The sequence below is a fragment of the Leptopilina heterotoma genome, unplaced genomic scaffold (genome assembly GCF_015476425.1).
Source record: "Leptopilina heterotoma isolate Lh14 unplaced genomic scaffold, ASM1547642v1 Lhet_47, whole genome shotgun sequence".
NCBI lineage: Eukaryota > Metazoa > Arthropoda > Insecta > Hymenoptera > Figitidae > Leptopilina > Leptopilina heterotoma.
Window position 1 is genome coordinate 1,481,106 of NW_025111098.1, and position 19,199 is coordinate 1,500,304.

The window sequence follows — 19,199 nt, forward strand, 5'->3', positions numbered from 1 at the left end:
GTGTTGTATTGTAAAATAGATGAACAGAATTAAATTGTTTTATACGTTATATAAATAGAAAGGACTTCAAATAAACAACCAAAAATTCTTTGCATTAAATTCATAAATGTCTGTTGGTAAAAGTATAAAAACTTTTACCCTTACAGAATAGTATATTAAATAAACTTATCATTCTCGGTGCTTTGAAAAAACACTTTTTTCAGAAGCATTTTTATTTGCTTTATAACTAGACATGCAATTTTTTATAAAACAATTCATATTACTATTATTTTATTGTTAAAAAAACTACGTAAACAAAACTTTTATCATGGACAGCATGGAGGGTATATATTTTCTCCTGTAGGGGCGCTAATATCAGTGAACAAATTTCCGGTATGCCAATTTTCGTGCATGGCGATTTTACGCAGTCAAGTACAGTCAATAGGGATACATATACATACTTCTCCTTATACTCCTTCATGATGGCCCCAAAACAAGGCGAAGCCTATCTCAAGTTTTCCGGTGTCCGACTGTTCAGCGCGACCTCCTCGGGAAAATTTACAACTAAGTGGTATATGTGGTTCGCCTGCTACCAATTTCAAATTAAAGAGCGCCCGTTAGAAATGTCAAAGATTGACTTTATTTATTCCAATTTTATAAACGAAATAAATTCTTTGTTTCTTGTCATATGATACCACTTATCAGAAGGTAATTGTGATTTATTAAATTTGATCTTACACTCTTCAAATGTAAGTTTTTCCATCGAATATTCCATGATTCTTTGTTTTTCTTTTTAATAATTAATAATATCTAAAAACAAAAATTATTTATGTATTTCCGTGTCTGTGAAAATCAATTACGCATAAATATAACCTAAAACAATAAACGTAAATACAGTCAAAAAAACATGATCTCTTTAAAAAATAATGCTGAATATTATTTGTAAAGAAAGTAAGCTTTCATACGTACTGTCAAATAGTCTTATTTTGCTCCCATAATTAAATAATAAGTAATTATTTAAATTATTATTTATGTCATTCAAATGTAAACACTTCACAGTGCTTTAAAAGCAGACGTCACTATTTAGTTGTAAATTTTCCCGAGGAGGTCGCGCGGAACAGTCGAACACCGGAAAACTTGAGATAGGCTTCGCCTTGTTTTGGGGCCATGTTTTTTTGAACTTTACATGGGCGTTAAGTCTCCTTATACTACTTCGTGGGCCTCTTGTATGAACAAATAGCCAGTTCGAAAATGACAACCATAACCTTTTGATTTGTTTTTGTTTTCACCCTTTTCACCATATTTAACGATATAAAGCTGTTTCTACATTTTCAAGAAAAAATATGTGTTATTGTGAACGTAAACGTAAATGCAATTTTAGGGTGCGATCTCGTTGACAGAAGCGTAAATCATCGAAAGCAGAATTTTATGAGTAAAAGAGAGATAGTCAGTAACACTATCCTTGTCACTCTCATGAAATTGTGCTTTCGATTTTACAGATTTTAAGCTTCCGCTCATATGTGTGGCTGCACCCTAAAAGTCTGGAATACAAACAGCGCCAACTAGTAAGGAAGGGCCTTACTAAACTTCAGGAATCATATCTACCCAACTTTCTCCAAGACAAGTGTTGATTGTCTGCGGGTTTCATCATTTGTTGTCGTCTGTTCAGTGTTCACATGTGTTTTCAAATAAATAAGATATTTTTGTTATATTTAGACATGTTACTTTTTTACGTATCAACATATTAAGAAACGAGAAAAAATTCTCAAGTTATTTAAAAATTTTATAATATACTAATTGTTAATTTTTACAGTAGAATCAATATTATTGAACGAATGATTTTCTTACCAATTGTGCCTCGAATACTTTTAAAAGAACGGATTATCCATCGTACCTTCAAGTTCTTTAAGAGTTTAAAAGGATATAAATTAATGTCAGGAAATAAGGAAAGTTTGCTCCCTGAAGAGCCTAAACAATCTGTTGAAATAAAAACCTTAGCTTGTGATATATCGTTAAAAGTAAGTTTTATCTGATGTATAGACAATTCACGTGCATTCATGAGCCGTTATTAATGAGAACACTTAATTATTCATTATTATTAAACTAAAATAATAATGTTCTGTTCTCATTTTAAAACTAAGTTTTCCTACTTTCATAATATCTAAATATATAGATTTAAAAAAGTTTCCTCATAGTTTAATTGCTATTAATAATAAAAATACTTCCTCTATGAGGAAGTAAAATTGTTCAAAATTTTTTTTTCAGAATAAAATAATTGTAGTTTATAACAATTCATTGATTGTAAATTTTATGCACTGAAATTGGAAGCTTATTTTATCACCTTAAAAATACTTTTTTAAAAATTGTCGTACTATAATTTTTCAAAAAATTATAGTCATTTGCAGAGATTAGAGACAGTCATACCTTTTTACGATTTTTCAATTTCGTCACTTATTTCACCTATTGCGTTAGTTTTACCTATCCTGTAAAGTTTTTAAATATTTTTAATAAAAAGTAATTTCTAAAAATTTTATTTAATTTTCAATTCTATAAATCTTAATTTTAATTTATTAAAACTTCAATCCATTAATTATTAATATCTTCATTGATTCTGAATTGAAATCGTCAAAGTCCTTTATGTTTTAAATTCAATATTTTTAATTAAGGGCAATTGAATTTTACAAAGAATTTTATTAAAATAAAAATAATTTAATTTGCAGGAATAATTTTGTTATTTATCGATACAATTGAATTCTTTCGAAGAATTATTAAATAATAATTAAAAAAATTAAATTATTTCGAAGAATATATAATTGAAATTGGATTGAAAATAATTATTGAATTCCAAAATAGAATTTTATCAAAATTTCTAAAAAAAATAATTGAATTTCTGTGAAACCATTTAGTAAATTTCTTTAAAATAATTTAATTCCTTCAAGTAATTTTATTAAAATTTTATATCTATATAGAAAAGTGTATTAAATTCCATTAAAAAAATTTTATTATTTAAGAAAATAATTGAATATTTATCAGAAATTTTATCAACATTTTTAAAAATAATTGAATTCTTTCCAAGAATTTCAATAAAATGTTTAAAAATAATTTTAAATATTTTTCGAGGAATTCATTTAAAAATTGTATGAAAAATAATTGAAATTCTGCGATGAGTTTTATTATAAAAATAATTCAATTGTTGCAACTAATTTTATTAAATTCTTTTTTAAATAATTGAATTCCTGTAAAAAATTTTATTATTTGTAAATAATAATTCAATTCTTGCAAAGAATTATATTAAACTTTTTGGAAATAATTGAATTCGTTTAAGGAATATTATTTATGAAAAGAGGAATTTTATTATTTGTAAAAACACTCGATTTGTGCGAAGAATTTTATTAATATTTTTAAAAATAATTGAATTGTAAGAATTTTATGTAAATTTATGAAAATAATTGAATTCTTGCGAAGAATTTTTTTAAAAATTATATTCAAAATAATTTAATTCATCTGAAAAATTTTATTGTTTATGAAAATAATTGAATTTCTATAAAAAATTTTATTATTTGCAAATATAATGGAATTCTTGTGAAGAATTTTATTAAAGCTTCTGTAAATAATTGAATTATGTGAACCATATTCTTAAAAATTTAAAAGAATAATTAAATTATTTCGAATAATTTAATTAAAATTGTATTACAAATAATTGGATTCTTGGAATGAATTTAATTGAATTTAATTGTTTGCAAAAAATGTTATTACATTTTTTTAAATTGCATTCTTTTGAGATATTTTATTAAAATAGTAGATATTGAAAATAATTGCTTTTCAGCAAAAAATTTCATTATTTTTGAAAATAATTGAAATCTTGTGAAGAAATTAAAAGAAATTGTTGATAATAAGTGAATTATTTCAAAGAATTTTATTAAAATTTTTTGAAATAGAATTTGAAATTAAAATAGAGTGAATTTGAAATAGAATTCAAAAATTTTAATAAAATTCATTGCAAAATTTCAGTTATTTTCAAAAATTTTTCTTAATTCAATAATTTTTTTGAAAAAAATCAATTGTTAGAAACTTTTTTATAAAATTCTTCGAAATAATTAAATTATTTTCATAAATAATAAAACTCATTGCAGAAATTCAATATTATTTTTAATACAATTTTAATCCAATTTCTCAAAAATGTAATTATTCTTAAAAATTTTATTAAAATTCGTCGGAAGAATTCAATTATTTAAAAATTTGTTGATAAAATTATCCATAAAAATTCAATTTTAAGAAAATTTAATTATTCAATAAGTTATCTATGTTTGTATATAAATAATTGAATTTTCGTAGAATTTTCTAATTAAAATTGATTTAAAAATTAATTTCAGTTAAAGTTTTAGATAATAATTGATTTTTGGAGAAGTTACTAATAATTGCAATTTTTAGAAATAAGTGAATTTTGTAAAGGTTTCAAAATTAAAATCTTTGAAAATCTGAATTTTTCATACTTTTAATTAAAAATTCAGTGGAACTAATTTTCTTCAAAAAATTTAATCAAAATTTTTAAAAGTTATTTAAAGTTTTTATTTTCTAATGTTTATTTAGTGGAAGAATTTCCGAATAATTTAAATTTCACGTAAAATTGAATTGTAAACAAATGGATTTAAAAATATTCGTAGAAGAACTTTTTTTAGAAATTATTAAAAATAATTTATTTAAAGAAGAATTTAATTTAAAAATTCTAGAAAATATTAATTGAATTGAAATGAAGAAAATAATTTTGAAGAGTTACGGTAACTATATTCTTATATTATAATATAAAATAATTATTTTATCACTCGGTCACCTTTAATTCTTATAAAGTATGAATATCTTCATGTTTTGTAATATTTTTATAAGTTATTAAATTTCAAAAGGTTTGAATTAAAAATTTTTGAAAATCTTTTTTCCTATGGAAAAATAATAATAATTAAAACAAAATTGAATTTTTGTGGCAACCTTGTTTAAAAACAATTGATATTGAAGAAACTTTTAGAACAAAAAAATGTAATTTTTTTAATGTAGAAATTATGAAAAAAAGTTTTTTCAACAAATTATTTTGACCATAGGTCAAAATCTTATATTTTTAAGTCAGTTAACTTAAGTACCTATGTTCTTTTTTTTTAAATCTATTATTTAGATATTATGAAAATAGGGAATCTTAGCTTTAAAATAAGAAAGAATTTAATGAATGTAGATTAAAAATATTTTCTTGTAGGTTATTGGTAGTGGAGCACGTGGTGCTCCAGCTAGTGTTTGTCTTTACTCAAATGAGAGCAGATATATTTTCAACTGTGGAGAAAGTACACAAAGAATAAATAATGAACATAGAAATAAATTATGTAAATTATCGAAAATTGGCAATGTTTTCATTACAACGCCAAATTGGAAGAATCTGGGAGGACTTCCTGGATTTCTCCTATGCTTACAATCATATGGTGTTTCAACAGTAAATATTCATGGACCGATAGGAACAATAGACATTTGTGACGTTACAAGAAGATTTGTATATCTCAAAAGATTAACTGTCATTGAAGCAAATATTAATAGGCCTTTTGTTGACAATGTATTGACTGTGAATTACGTTCTTTTAGAGCCACAAAACGCAGATCACAATACTGAAATAACAGAAACCGATAATGTCGATGAAAACGTCAATCACAAAACTGAAATAGATGATAATATAGATTATTATGAACATGAGGTGAATGTGTCTGCGAAAAGAAAACTTAGCATGTACGGAGACAATGTCAAAAGAATTAAGAGGCAATCTGATTCTATAGCGGGACATGTGAGGTCTTCCATGTGTTACATTGGTAAAATTCATCATCGTATTGGAAAATTAAATTTAAATAAATGTGTAGAAAAAGGAATCACACCAGGTCCATTGTTGGGACAATTGAAGAATGGAATGGATGTTACTTTAGAGAATGGGACAATAATAAAAAGTTCTGATGTTGTTGACCCTGCCGAACCTGGACCTGCATTTATAGGTAAAATTAAATTCTGGTATCTGAACAAGAAGTCCAAACCAAAAAATCCAAAGTAAATGAAATCTAAAAAAATTTTTTAAAAAATAGTTTCACTTTGGACTTATTTTTTGGATTTTTTGTCCTAGTCAAAAAGTTCAAAGAAATTAAAAATCCAATGAAAGAAATTGAGATATAAAAATTTAAATGGTTGACTTAAGTGAAATTGTCCTGGTTTTTTAGTAGCTCATTTCGATGACTGTGAATCGAAAATACGTAAACTTAACATTTTAAATCACTATTCATACTTTAAATTTGATTAATTTTACTTATAAATATATTAAATCGAAAAAAAAATATTTTCAAAAAAATCAAAATTTTGAAACTCCATAACTCAAAAAATATTTTATCAAATTCAAAAAAAATTAATATTTACACTTCTACTAATAATAGTAACATTTTAGCAAAGTTTAGAGAAAATTCATTTTTTTACGTGGGCAGTTGAGGAATTTTGCCCAATTATGTTCGTAATTTGTGGTTACGTTTTATTTTTTTATTCCGAATCCCTTTGAGATCCCAAGATCAAACTTACAGGACATGTAAAGCACATTTGCCCTAACATTTGGTAAAATTTTGAAAAAAAATCGAAGATGATGTTTTTTCAAAAACGGATTTTTAATTTTTCAAAATTTCAAAAAAAAAATTTTTTGAATTTTTTTTTATATTAATTTTAACTTAAAATATACTTAAAACCAAAGAAATCCTTGTTTTAAAATCCAAAATCGGTTAATTAGAACCAAAGTTATAGCACTTTAAAAAAAAAAGACAAAAATTTTGAAAATGCCATATTTTTGGTAATTTTTAAAATTTTGAAAAAATATTTGGTGGAGTTGTTTATCACTATAAAAGTAATGAATTTACAAAATTACAGCCAAATCCCAACAAGTCATGAAAATAAGTGTGTTGAACTGACGTGGGATCCACCTTTTGTAAAGAATTTTGTCAAAATTGTTGAAAATAATTTTATTTCTTGCAATAATTGTTTTAAAAATTTTATAGAATAATTGAAATTTGACTAGAAATTTTTTAATTTATAAAAATAATTGAATTTTTGTGAAGAATTTTTTTGTTTATGAAAATAATTGAATTTTTGTGTAGAATTTAATTCTTTATGTAAATAATTAAAATCCTGCGATTTTAACATTAATATTATATTAAATTCAAATAGAATTGTTGCAAAGAACTTTTATTAAAAAATTTGATAATAATAGAATTCCTTCAAAGAATTTTATTATTTAGGAAAATAATTGGAATTCTCGCGAAGAATTTATTTAAAATTTTTGAAAATTCTAATTAAATTCTTTTTGATAAATTTCTTTCAAGTTTTTAAAATAATCGTGTTTGTTAATAATTGAAATTGAATATTTAATTATTCAATTTTATTAAAATTTTAGGAAATAATTGAATTCTTTTGAAAAATTATATAATGAATTAAGAAAAAAATTGAATTCTTTCGTAAAATTTCTTTTGAAATAATTGAATTTTTTCAAAGATTTTACTATTTGAGGCTCCGGATCTTAAAAGGGCACTTTCCGCATAGACTTTACATGGTGAAAGTGCCCTTTTAAGATCCGGAGCCTCATTTAGAAAAATAATTGAATTGTTTCGAAGGCTTTATTAAAATTTTTAAAAATAATTGTATTCGTTCGTGAAATTTTATTAAAATTTTGTTTAAAAGTAATTGAATTTTTGCACAAAATTTTACTATTTTTAAAAATAATTGAATTCTTACGAAGAATGTTGTTATTTATGAAAATAATTGAATTCTTGCGCAGAATTGTATTAAAATTTTTGAAATTAATAAACAAGAATAATACATTATAATAATCGTAAGTTTCCTTTCCGTTAGCAAATTTTCTGCATTCATTTGTTTGTTTTGAAAATTAATTTTTGTGGGTTATTGGCATTTTTTATTTTTTTTAATGTCAAACTTTTTAACGGTTAGGTACCTATGTAGAATTTACAAGACGCATTCCTGTTCTCAATATTTAATTCTATATAGGGGAGGATGGGGCAAGGATAGTTAGGTAAGACCTTTTCGAATCTAGCGGCCAAACTTGAATATGTAACTGCAAATGAGAAGTATTTTTGGAAAGCCTGGTTATTTGGCTATAATTTTGCTATACATTATTTTACTGTAGACTCAAATCCCTACGAGATACGAATAAAAAAGTAAACAAAAATTTTTAACTATCCTTGCCCCAGTACCGGGGCAAGGATAGTTAAAAGAATTCGAATGCCAAAAATGTTATAGAAAATCAGTAAATTTTTGTTTTTTTTATTTTACTGGATTTAGACTATTCAATATTGATATCCCAAGTATTAAAAATATGTATGGAACATTTTCTGAATTGCACTTATTATATTAAAATTCATCTGAACTAGAATTAGAAGTTTAACCAATTTTTTTCAGACGACCACCAATTTCTTGGTCATAAGCTTCGTTTTCCGTATATAATTACGCACCATTATGTATATCAACCTAAAAAGAACAATTAAACACTTTTTTAAAATTTTCAATTGTATTAACACGCTTTTACCGTGCCGTATTATCTCTAACTATCCTTGCCCCATGAGCCCATATTTCAGTTTTTTCCAAATTTTAAGGAACGACGTGAATTAATTTGAATATAAATACGATATTCGTGTTCAGCAGGAAATTCCACTCCGGAAAACATTTTACGTAAAAAATATTCTGAAATTCTAATGTAGAAAATAATATGATAAACACTAAGTTGACATTTTAGCAAAACAGACTTTTTTCAAAAATAATCTCCCAACTTCGCAAATGGTGACAGATTGACTTGCAATTTTTACAATCATCTTTTGGTGTTAAGGATTGTCACAGCGGTGGTGAGGGGCAAGGGGATTGTTCCCATTACTCCCATGTAAAATCTTGCATGTTTGCAACCTCAAAAAAAAATTTCAGTTTCATAATTTTAATCAAAAATCCTATATATTTATTTTATTTAAAGAAAAAAAACATTCAAAAAAGATGTAAAAATTAATGATAAAATTTTTTCAAGACTAAAATATTAAAAAATGTATTTAATTAATTTTTTGAAAAAGTGCTAAAAACCATTACACAACATAGTCAACATATGGTTGGTACGACTGGAATATAGTATATTGTCAGAGGTTAACCTCAAATTTTTTAGTGTTGAGAACACGAAAATTACAATAAACAAATGTAAAATATAATTATGATGCAAAAGAAACATAAAAGTTATTAACTTATATTTAAGGGATATTATTAATTTCAAATGTACAGATCAAATTTGTATTTTTTTGAGGTTGTGTGTTGTTGCGATGTTGCCACATTTTCATGTGTTTTTGTGTTTGATACTTATACAATTATTACTGTTCTGAAAACTAAAACTTTAATAATTATTTATTCATTAAATCTGTGGTAAACTTTTTCTAAAATCTTCCAGTTTAAACTTTTTGACATTGTCTATCCATATACAAAACCACAGATTTTTCTCTCATTTCCTTCACACTTTTTTTCTAAGATTTATCTGAGCTCCCATAAGAGCCTATGTTAAATTGCAAATTTATTTTATTTTTTTAAGAAAAAACTACGTGGTAAAAAATTATGAAAAAAATCATATGTTTCTAAAATAATATAACGATTAAACTGTCAAATTTTTATAATTTTCTCTCATTTCCTTATATTGCCGGTGACAATCCTTAAAACGCGAATATACTATGAATTACGCGATTTTTGAGCAAGCCGTCTAAGCATAACAGCAACTAACTATCCTTGCCCCTTAACTATCCTTGCCCCATCCTCCCCTACAATTTATTATATTGAATTAAATTTTTAATTAACTAAATAATTTTATCATTTAGTCTAAAGGTTGGTGTCCATAATTTAATATTATTTATTATTTTAATATAATATTGTTAAAAGATATTTGATCAAATTTATTTTAATTCATTTTTATTTTTACTTCTAGATTCCCCAAGTATAAAATTATTATTATATTATTATCAGTTATTAATTTTAAATAATTATTTTTATAATTCGTATTTTTTATTCCTGACTTTTCCTAATTTTCATCAAACATATATACTTTTTTCTTATCCTGTTAATAAATTGAATTCCTGCAATTAATTTTAATATTCATGAAAAAATTTAACTATTTATAAAAATAATGTCATTCTTGTGAAGAATTTTATAAAAATTTTTAAATAATTGATTTCTTTCGACTAATTTTACGCAAATTCTAATTTAAGTAATTGAATTCCTGAAAAAATTTTATTATTCATGAAATTTTGTTTAAAATAACTGAATTCTGTTTGGAAATTTTATGAAAATAGTAGATATTGAAAATCATTGAATTGTGAAAAGTTTGTAAAAATTTTATTAAATTTTTTTGAAAATAATTGATTTCCTAAAAAACATTTTATTATTTATGAAAATAATTGAATTCTTGCGAACGATTGTATTAAAATTTTTTTAAATAATGGAATTTCCCTGAAGAAATTTATTACTTTTAAAAATAATTGAATTATTGTGATGAATATTGTTATTTATGAAAATAATTGAATTTTGCAAAGAATTTTATTAAAATACCTCAAAATAAATTAACTTTCGGAAATAATCTTCTTGTTTATCGATATAATTGAATTCTTTTGAAGAATTATTTATAATAATAATTGAATAGTTGCTAAGAATTTTATTAAAATTTTCAAAAATAATTTAATTCCTTTGAGAAATTTTATTATTTTTGAAAATAATTGAATTATTGCGGAAAAGTTTATTAAAATGTTTAAAAAGAATTGGATTTCTGTGCAAAATTTTGTTATTTTGAAAAGTAATTGAATTCTTCATAAGAATTTTATGAACATTGTTTTAAATAATAATTAATTTTTTCGATATATAATAAATATTATGAAAATGTTATTAGTTAAAATAATTGAATTCTTGTGGAAAACTTTATTTGTGAAAATAACTAACAGTTATTTTAGTTTCGAAAGATACGGAATTCTTTGTTTAAAAAGCTAAATAAATAATTATTTTTTTAATTTTTAGAATAATTTAAATGTTCGTAATCAAAATTATTTTTGAAATAAAAGTATAAAATATGTAACAATTTTTGCGAGATTCAATTTTACTACAATATTGTACTACAAGAAAGTAACAAAATTTATCGGATTCACTTGAAATTTATTTCTAATGCGGTAAACATAACATTAAATTTTAGAAATTCAAAATAGAACTTCCATTGTATGACTTTTTTCTAATTTATCGGATTCAGTGATTTCTGGGGTGAATTTGGTAAAGTTTTGAGATAATTAATGTCTATGTTGAATTCGTTATTTTGACTTTACAAAATCTGATGTTAATTTAATTTTTTAATTTAGTGCTTCAATTGATACTTTCGCTATTCTAGAGAAAATTATCGCTGTTTCAAGTAAAAAATTTTTCAGTGTGTTATTATTATTTCTTTAAAAAGTATTTAAATTAAAATGGCTTTATATTGTTTAAAATAAGCAATACAAAAGATAAAATTCGCTCAAAAAATAATTTTTCACCTCCTGATGATTATCGGCTGTGGATATTTTTTTATTATTGTGAATTAAATTCATTTTTATGACCCAGATATTAATTGGAATTGTTTTAGCCATAGTTTAGGTCCAGTAATGTAAATTCTATTTAAATTGAGACCATTGAGGGAAATTATTAGAATTTAAAAAAAATTGGAAGTTCGAATTTGTTAAATTTTTTTTTGTAAACTTTAAAGTTTCTAAACAATATAAAATGAAATTCTCTATAATTGTTAGCTTTTTCCACCTTTAATTAGTTCAAACTTTTTGTTAGGTAATAATAATAATTATTTCTTTACAAATTTTTAAAAATAAAATGCCTTCAAATTGTTTAAAATAAACAGTTCAGTAGAACATTCCCGCGCGCTTGCGCGCGGATAGTTTGGCTAGTTAATTAATAATTAATGAATTTAAAAAAATTAGCCTATTTAAATAATTCGATTCTCGTAGTTAAATTCTAATAAAAATTGATTAAACAAATTTTTAATAAAATTTTAGAAAATAATTTTATATTTCAAGTGTTATAACAGAAATTTTAGGAATTAATTAAATTTTTAAAGATTTTTAAATTAAATTCTTGGAAAATTTAAGAGAAGCAAAAGTATAAAAATATTTAAATTTCTATTTTGAAAAATTATTAATTACATTATTTTTCTTTTTAAAAATTTGTAATGTTTTGAATAATTTTATTCAATAACTCTAAAAAAATTTAATTGAATTTTGGAAGAATTACAGTTGCAATTTTTAGAAATAATTAAATTTTAAATGGTTTTTCATTGATTTTTTTTTAAATTGTCAAATTTCATTGAAATAATTTTTGTCTTTTAATGAATTTTATTTGTTTACTTTGAAAAATTATTTGGAAATGTAGTCGAATTTTTGAAGAATTCTACTTGAAAATTTGGAAAATAATTGATTTTTAAAAACTTTTAGAAGTAAATTAATTACCAGGATTGTTCAGTTGTACTCGAAAGTTCAAATTATTTAATCAAAAATATTTTACATTCAAGTTGTTAGGAATATCTTGGCAAATTCTATACGAGTTGTTCAAATAATATCTTTTTTTTTTAAATTTAAAGAAAAATATGTTCAAAATTATGAAAAATTTTTTTCTTTCATTTTATAAAATTCTTTTAAACTTCTCAGTTTTATTTTTAACTAAAAATTGCGATCGGGTTTATAAAAAAAATTGCCTTTAATTTTTAAATATCTAGAAGATTTTTGCTAAAAAATTGTAGAGAAGAAATAGAAATGCTGCAAATTTTTTTCACTAATTTCTAAAAGAATTATAATTTCGTTAAAAATTGTGATTAAACAACAGAAATTATACAAACTTTTCCTATTATAAAGAAACTAAAAATTTTGTAATCAAAAAATATTATTGACAAATCATCGTTATGAAAATTTCTTACCTTTATTTTATTAAAAACTTTTTTGTTATTTGAATTACTTCTTTTTTGTTTTTTGAATCCTGACTCGGAGTGATCGATTTTTTTCATCATCTTAATAAAATCTTTTAAATTTCTCAATTTTATTTTAAAAATAGTGATTATAAACTCTTGTTAATGAAAATATAAAACTTTCCAGTTGTAGACTGTCCTAGAGAAGAATTATTAGAGTCTTTAATACAAAATCCAATTTTTGCAAACTATCAATCGGGAACTGCTAAGTCGAAGGATATGATTGCTTCTTGTATTGTGCATTTCACGCCAGAATCAATAATAAAAGATGCAAGGTATCAAAAGTGGATGGAAAATTTTGGTTGGTCGACACAGCACATGATAGTCAACGAATCTAACACGTGCTTGGGAACCGAAGCAATTCATAAGTTTCAACATCAACTGCATTTACTTCATGACAGAATATTTCCCTTTTGGGATGAATCGAATATTCCGACTGAAGTATCTGCAACTTCGCAGAAAAGTGGAATTTTTCAGAACCATAGTGTCACGGAAGATGACAAAGAAAGTTCTGTAAGAAAATATTACTATTATTTTGTAGTATTTAATTACTATTATTTTGTTCAAAATTTGTAGGTAATAATTTAACTGTTCGTATAAATAAATCTGATTTAGGTTGAGGCTTCTGATGAATCTGCTCTGGTAACTCGTGCAAAAACGCTTCACTGCTATTCCCTGGTTCCTAAAAAAGGTCTTAATCCATTAAAGGAGTTGAAACTCAATCCTCAAGAATATTTGGATGAAGTTTTTCAAATGACTGGATATTTAGATGCTTTGGCGGAGGTCCAAACAAATGTCAGTTTTATGCAAAGGAAATTAGGTGAAATTCCAGAATATCCGAAACTTGTAATATTAGGAACGAGCTCAACTGCAAATAATAAAATGAGGAACACAAGTGGTATTCTTCTGAGGATTGATAAAGATACAAGTATAGTTTTGGACTGTGGAGAAGGAACGATACATCAAATCTTTAGGATTTATGGAAAGGAAACAGATAATATTCTTTCTTCAATTAAGGTTCTTTAAACATTTGTGTGCAATTTTATTTTCTTAAGTCTGTTTTGCAGTTATTTTTAAAAATACATTAGAAATTTTATTTTTAACATTTGATTACATTTTAATGTTAGAAAGTTGAAGATCTATGATTTAAAATATCTTTCACTGCTGGTCAATGAAAACTAAACTATTTTGTAGAAAAAGATAATAGCAGACTTCGCACTCGATAATTAATATTAAAAAATTAGTAAAAAAATAGCTATTAAAAAATTAAAATTAACTTCATTCTTATTCTGTTAATAAATTGAATTCCTGCAACGAATTTTATTATTCATGAAAGAATTTAAATATTTATAAAAATAATTTAATTCTTGTCAAGAATTTTGTAACATAATTTTCATAATTTCTTTCGATTAATTTTATGAAAATTCTAATTTAAAAAATGAGATCCTGAAAAATTTTTATTATTCATAAAAAGAACAATTCTTGTACGAAGATTTTTACAAAAAAATTTTTAAATAATTGAATTCTGTTTGGAAATTTTATGAAAATAGTAGATATTGAAAATCATTGAATTGCTAAAAGTTTTTAAAAATAATTAAATTTTACAAAGAGTTCTATTAAAACTTTTGACAATAATTGAATTTCTGTGTGGTATGTTATTAAAATTTTTTGAAAATAATTGAATTTCTAAAAAGCATTTTATTATTTATGAATTTAATTGAATTCTTGCGAAAGATTTTATTAGGATTTTTTAAAATAATTGAATTTCCAAGAATAAATTTATTACTTTTAGAAATAATTGAATTCTTGTGATGAATATTGTCATTTATGAAAATAATTAAATTTTGCAAAAAATTTTATTAAAATGTCTCAAAGTAATTGACTGTTTGGGAATAGTTTTGATATAATATTTATCGACAATAATTAAATTCTTTCGAAGAATTATTTACGTAAATAATTGAATTCTTGAGAAGAATTTCATTAAAATCTAAAAGAATAATTGAAATAATTAATTATTATAATAATTGAATTCTTAGGAAGAATTTTATTAAAATTTTATAAAAATCTAAAAGAATAATTGAAATATTTCAAAAGAATTTAATTAAAATTGTAGTTGTTATTTTATTAAAATATTTGAAAATAATTGAATTCCAAAGAAATTTTTATTATTCATGAAAATAATTCAATTCTTACTAAGATATTTCCAAAAAATGTTTTTTAATAATTCAATTCTGTTTGGAAATTTAATAAAAATAGTAGATTTTGAAAATAGTTGAATTCCTAAAAAGCATTTTATTATTTATGAATATAATTAATTTCTTGCGAACGATTTTATTAGAATTTTTAAAAATAATTGAATTTCCAAGAAGAAATTAATTACTTTTAAAAACAATTGAATTCTTGTCATGAATATTGTTATTTACGAAAATAATTGAATTTTGCAAAGAATTTTATTAAAATGCCTGAAAATAATTGAATTTTCAGGAATAATTTTGTTTTTATCGACATAATTGAATTCTTTCAAATAATTATTTATGTAAATATTTGATTTCTTGGGAAGAATTTTAAAAAAACATTTTTTTAAATAATTGATTTTTTCGAGGAATTGAAATTAAATTTTTAAGAATAATTACATTTTTTGAGTAATTCCTGTAAAATTCTATTAAAAATAATTGAAATCCTGAGAAGAATTTTATTATTTATGAAAATAATCGAATTATTGCGAAAAATTGTATTAAAATGTTTTAAAAGAATTGAATTTCTGTGAAAAATTTTGTTATTTTTGAAAATAATTGAAATTCTTCAATGAGTTTTATTATTTATGAAAATAATTGAATTATTTCGAAGAATTTTATAACAAAGTTTTTTTTAAATTCAATTTTCATGACAAATGTTATTTGTGAAAGTAATTAAATTATTGTGAAGAATTGTATACAAATTTTGTTAAATAATTGGTTTTTTGCGAAATATTTTTGAAATTGCTATTCTAAATTAATTGAATTCCTGTGGAAATTTTATTATTTATGAAAATAATTGAATTTTTAATAAATGTTATCAATTTTTTTTTAAGTAATTGAATTCTTTTGCGAAATTTCATGAAAATACTAGATATTGAAAATAATTGAATTTCGAATAGTTTTTGAAAACAATTGAATCGTTTTAAAGAATTTGATTATAATTTTTGAGAATAATTTTTTCATTTCTAGGATTGGCGAATTTAAAGTAGTGGAAATTCTTAAAAAAAAACAGAAATAGTAGCTTTTAGTAGATGAGTGCGAAGCCTGTAATAGATTTTATAGAAAATTTTTCTATCTTTTTCTGCAAAAACAGTTAGAAATTTGAAAAAACAGTTAAAAAAACTATACTCATAAAAAATGTTTAATACAAGTTTATTTGCAGGCTATTTATATTTCTCATCTACATGCTGATCATCAATTAGGATTGATTGGAATTTTACAAGAACGATCGCGCTCTAATCAAGAACCTGTTTATCTCCTCGCTCCAGAAAGAATACGTTCCTGGTTATACTTTTTTGATCTCAGATATCAGAATATTTCACAACTATACACTTTGATTCCACTATCGAAATTACTAATGTCTGAGCACCAAATTCCTTTGGAAACTGAAAAAAGAATTTATGAAAGTCTTAATGTTAAGGAAATTAGTACAGTTAATGTGGACCATTGTGCTTTTTCATACGGAGTTTCTTTTACTCTTGCTAACGACAAAAAAATAGTTTATAGGTAAGTACTACAATTTAATGTAGTACCAGAGAGTAGATTTTGTAAAATCAATCTCTTGATTAATTTTACAAAATCTAATAAAAAATGTCACATTCAGAAGTATTTTATATTTAAAATTTAACTAATTATTTAATTTTCAGCGGTGACACGATGCCTTGTCAAAAACTTGTAGATTTAGGTAAAAATTGTGACTTATTAATTCACGAGGCAACATTTAATGATAAAGAACATGCAAAAGAAAAACTTCATTCAACTGTATCGCAAGCTATTAACATCGGCGAGAAAATGAAAGCAAATTTCACTCTGTTAACGCACTTTAGTCAACGCTTTTCAAAAACATTTTACATGCCAGAAATTGGCCAACGTGCAGACCATAGTAAAATTGGCATGGCTTTCGATAACATGCACATTAGATTAGCCGAACTTCCTATTCTTCCTCTATTTTATCCATGTCTCAAAATAATGTGCTATGAAGAAACAGAAGTGAAAGAGGTAAATGGCAAGAAAGTTTTAGGACTCTTAAAATCACCAATGAAGAGAAAAATAGGAAAAATTGAAGCGAGGAAATCTGATGTTTTGTAAATATTGTGAATAATGAACTGAACGAATGACGATTTTTACTTGATAAATATGTATATACTTCCATTTTTGCAAATGAATATCAATTGTTTATTAATAAAACAGAAATTTTACTTTAAAATATTTTTTTACTTTCTTAATTCGACAGTTTTTAAATTTTCTCATTCTATTATTTTCATAAATAATAAAATTCTTCTCATGAATTCAACTATTTTTAAAAATATTAATAACATTCTTAGCAACTATTTAATTATTTATATAAATAATAAAATTCATCGCAGGATTTAAATTATTTTTTATACAATTATTTACAAAAATATTAGAATTTTTTTACAGCAATTCAATTATTTTCAAATATTTTAATAAAATAATTGTTCTATAAGAATCAATTATTTAAATATGCAATTTTAATTCAATTTTTTTTTAAATAATTCAATTATTCTTTTAGATTTTAATAAAATTCTTCCCAAGAATTCAATTCCAATGAAATCGTTAGCAAGAATTCAATTATTTTCGTAAATAATAAACCTCATCGAAGAATTCCAATAATTTTTACTATTTTAAATTAATTAATCGAAAAATTCAATTATTTTCACAAACAAAGTTTTCCACAAGAATTCAATTATTTAAAATAAAATTTTCATAATATTTATTATATTTCGAATACATTAATTATTTAAAATAATTTTTATAAAATTCTTATGAAGAATTTAATTAGTTTGAAAAATAACAAAATTTCCCGGAGAAATTTAATTCTTTTTAAACATTATTTTAATAAAATTTTTCGCAATAATTCAATTATTTTCATACATAATAAAATTCTTCTCAGGAATTCAATTATTTTTTATAAAATTTTTCAGACATTGCTACAAAAATATAAAATTCTTAAAAATTTAATTTCAATTCTTCGACAAAATTAATTATTTAAAAAAATGGTTTTTTAAAATTCTTTGGAAGAATTCAATTATTTACAAAAATATTAGTATTTTTCACAGGAATTCAATTATTCTTTTAGATTTCTATGAAATTCTTCCCAAGAATTCAATTATTTACATAAAGAATTCTTCGAAACAATTCAATTTTGTCGATAAATAACAAAATTATTCCCAAAATTCAATTATTTTGAGGCCTTTTAATAAAGTCTTTGCAAAATTCAATTGTTTTCATAAATAACAATATTCTTCACAAGAATTCAATTATTTTTAAAAGTAATAAATTTCTTCTTGGAAATTCAATTATTTTAAAAAAATTCTAATAAAATCGTTCGCAAGAATACAATTATTTTCGTAAATAATAAAATTCTTCTCAGAAATTCAATTATTTTAAAAAATTTTTATAAAATTCTTAGCAAACTAAGTATTCAATTATTTTCATGAATAATAAAATTCATCGCAGGATTTCAATTATTTTTAATACATTTTACAGAAATTGCTTGATAAATGTAATTATTCTTAAAAATTTAATTTCAATTTCTCGAAAAAAAAATTATTTAAAAAAATATTTTTTTAAAATTCTTTGGAAGAATTCAATTATTTGCAAAAATGTTAGAATTTTTCACAGGAATCTATTTATTTTTCAAATATTTTAATAAAATTCTTTTGAAATAATTTAATTATTTTTTTAGATTTTAATAAAATTCTTCCCAAGAATTCAATTATTTACAATAAATAATTCTTCGAAAGAAGTCAATTGTTAAAGATAAATAAAAAAAAAGAACTATTCCTGAAAATTCAATTATTTTTAAAAGTAATAAATTTCTTCTAGAAAATTCAATTATGTATTTTAAAAAATTCTAATAAAATCGTTCGCAAGAATTCAATTATTTTCATAAA

General features: G+C 22.7%; 1 protein-coding gene across 3 annotated transcripts; it reads left to right on the top strand.

The window, feature by feature from the left end:
• On the top strand, positions 1 to 17,488 carry LOC122507534 (ribonuclease Z, mitochondrial). 3 transcript variants are annotated; one of them, XM_043620301.1, is made up of 7 exons: positions 1 to 10; positions 1,793 to 1,997; positions 5,222 to 5,996; positions 13,173 to 13,558; positions 13,661 to 14,062; positions 16,445 to 16,788; positions 16,929 to 17,488. In XM_043620301.1, exons 2-7 carry the CDS (start codon positions 1,815 to 1,817, stop codon positions 17,368 to 17,370), a joined length of 2,532 nt encoding a protein of 843 aa, XP_043476236.1. In that variant the 5' UTR covers positions 1 to 10; positions 1,793 to 1,814; the 3' UTR covers positions 17,371 to 17,488. The 3 variants fall into 3 exon arrangements, with proteins under 3 accessions (XP_043476236.1, XP_043476235.1, XP_043476234.1); XM_043620300.1 differs by lacking the exon at positions 1 to 10 and adding an exon at positions 131 to 687; XM_043620299.1 differs by lacking the exon at positions 1 to 10 and adding an exon at positions 1,483 to 1,544.
• Positions 17,489 to 19,199: the final 1,711 nt, after the last annotated feature.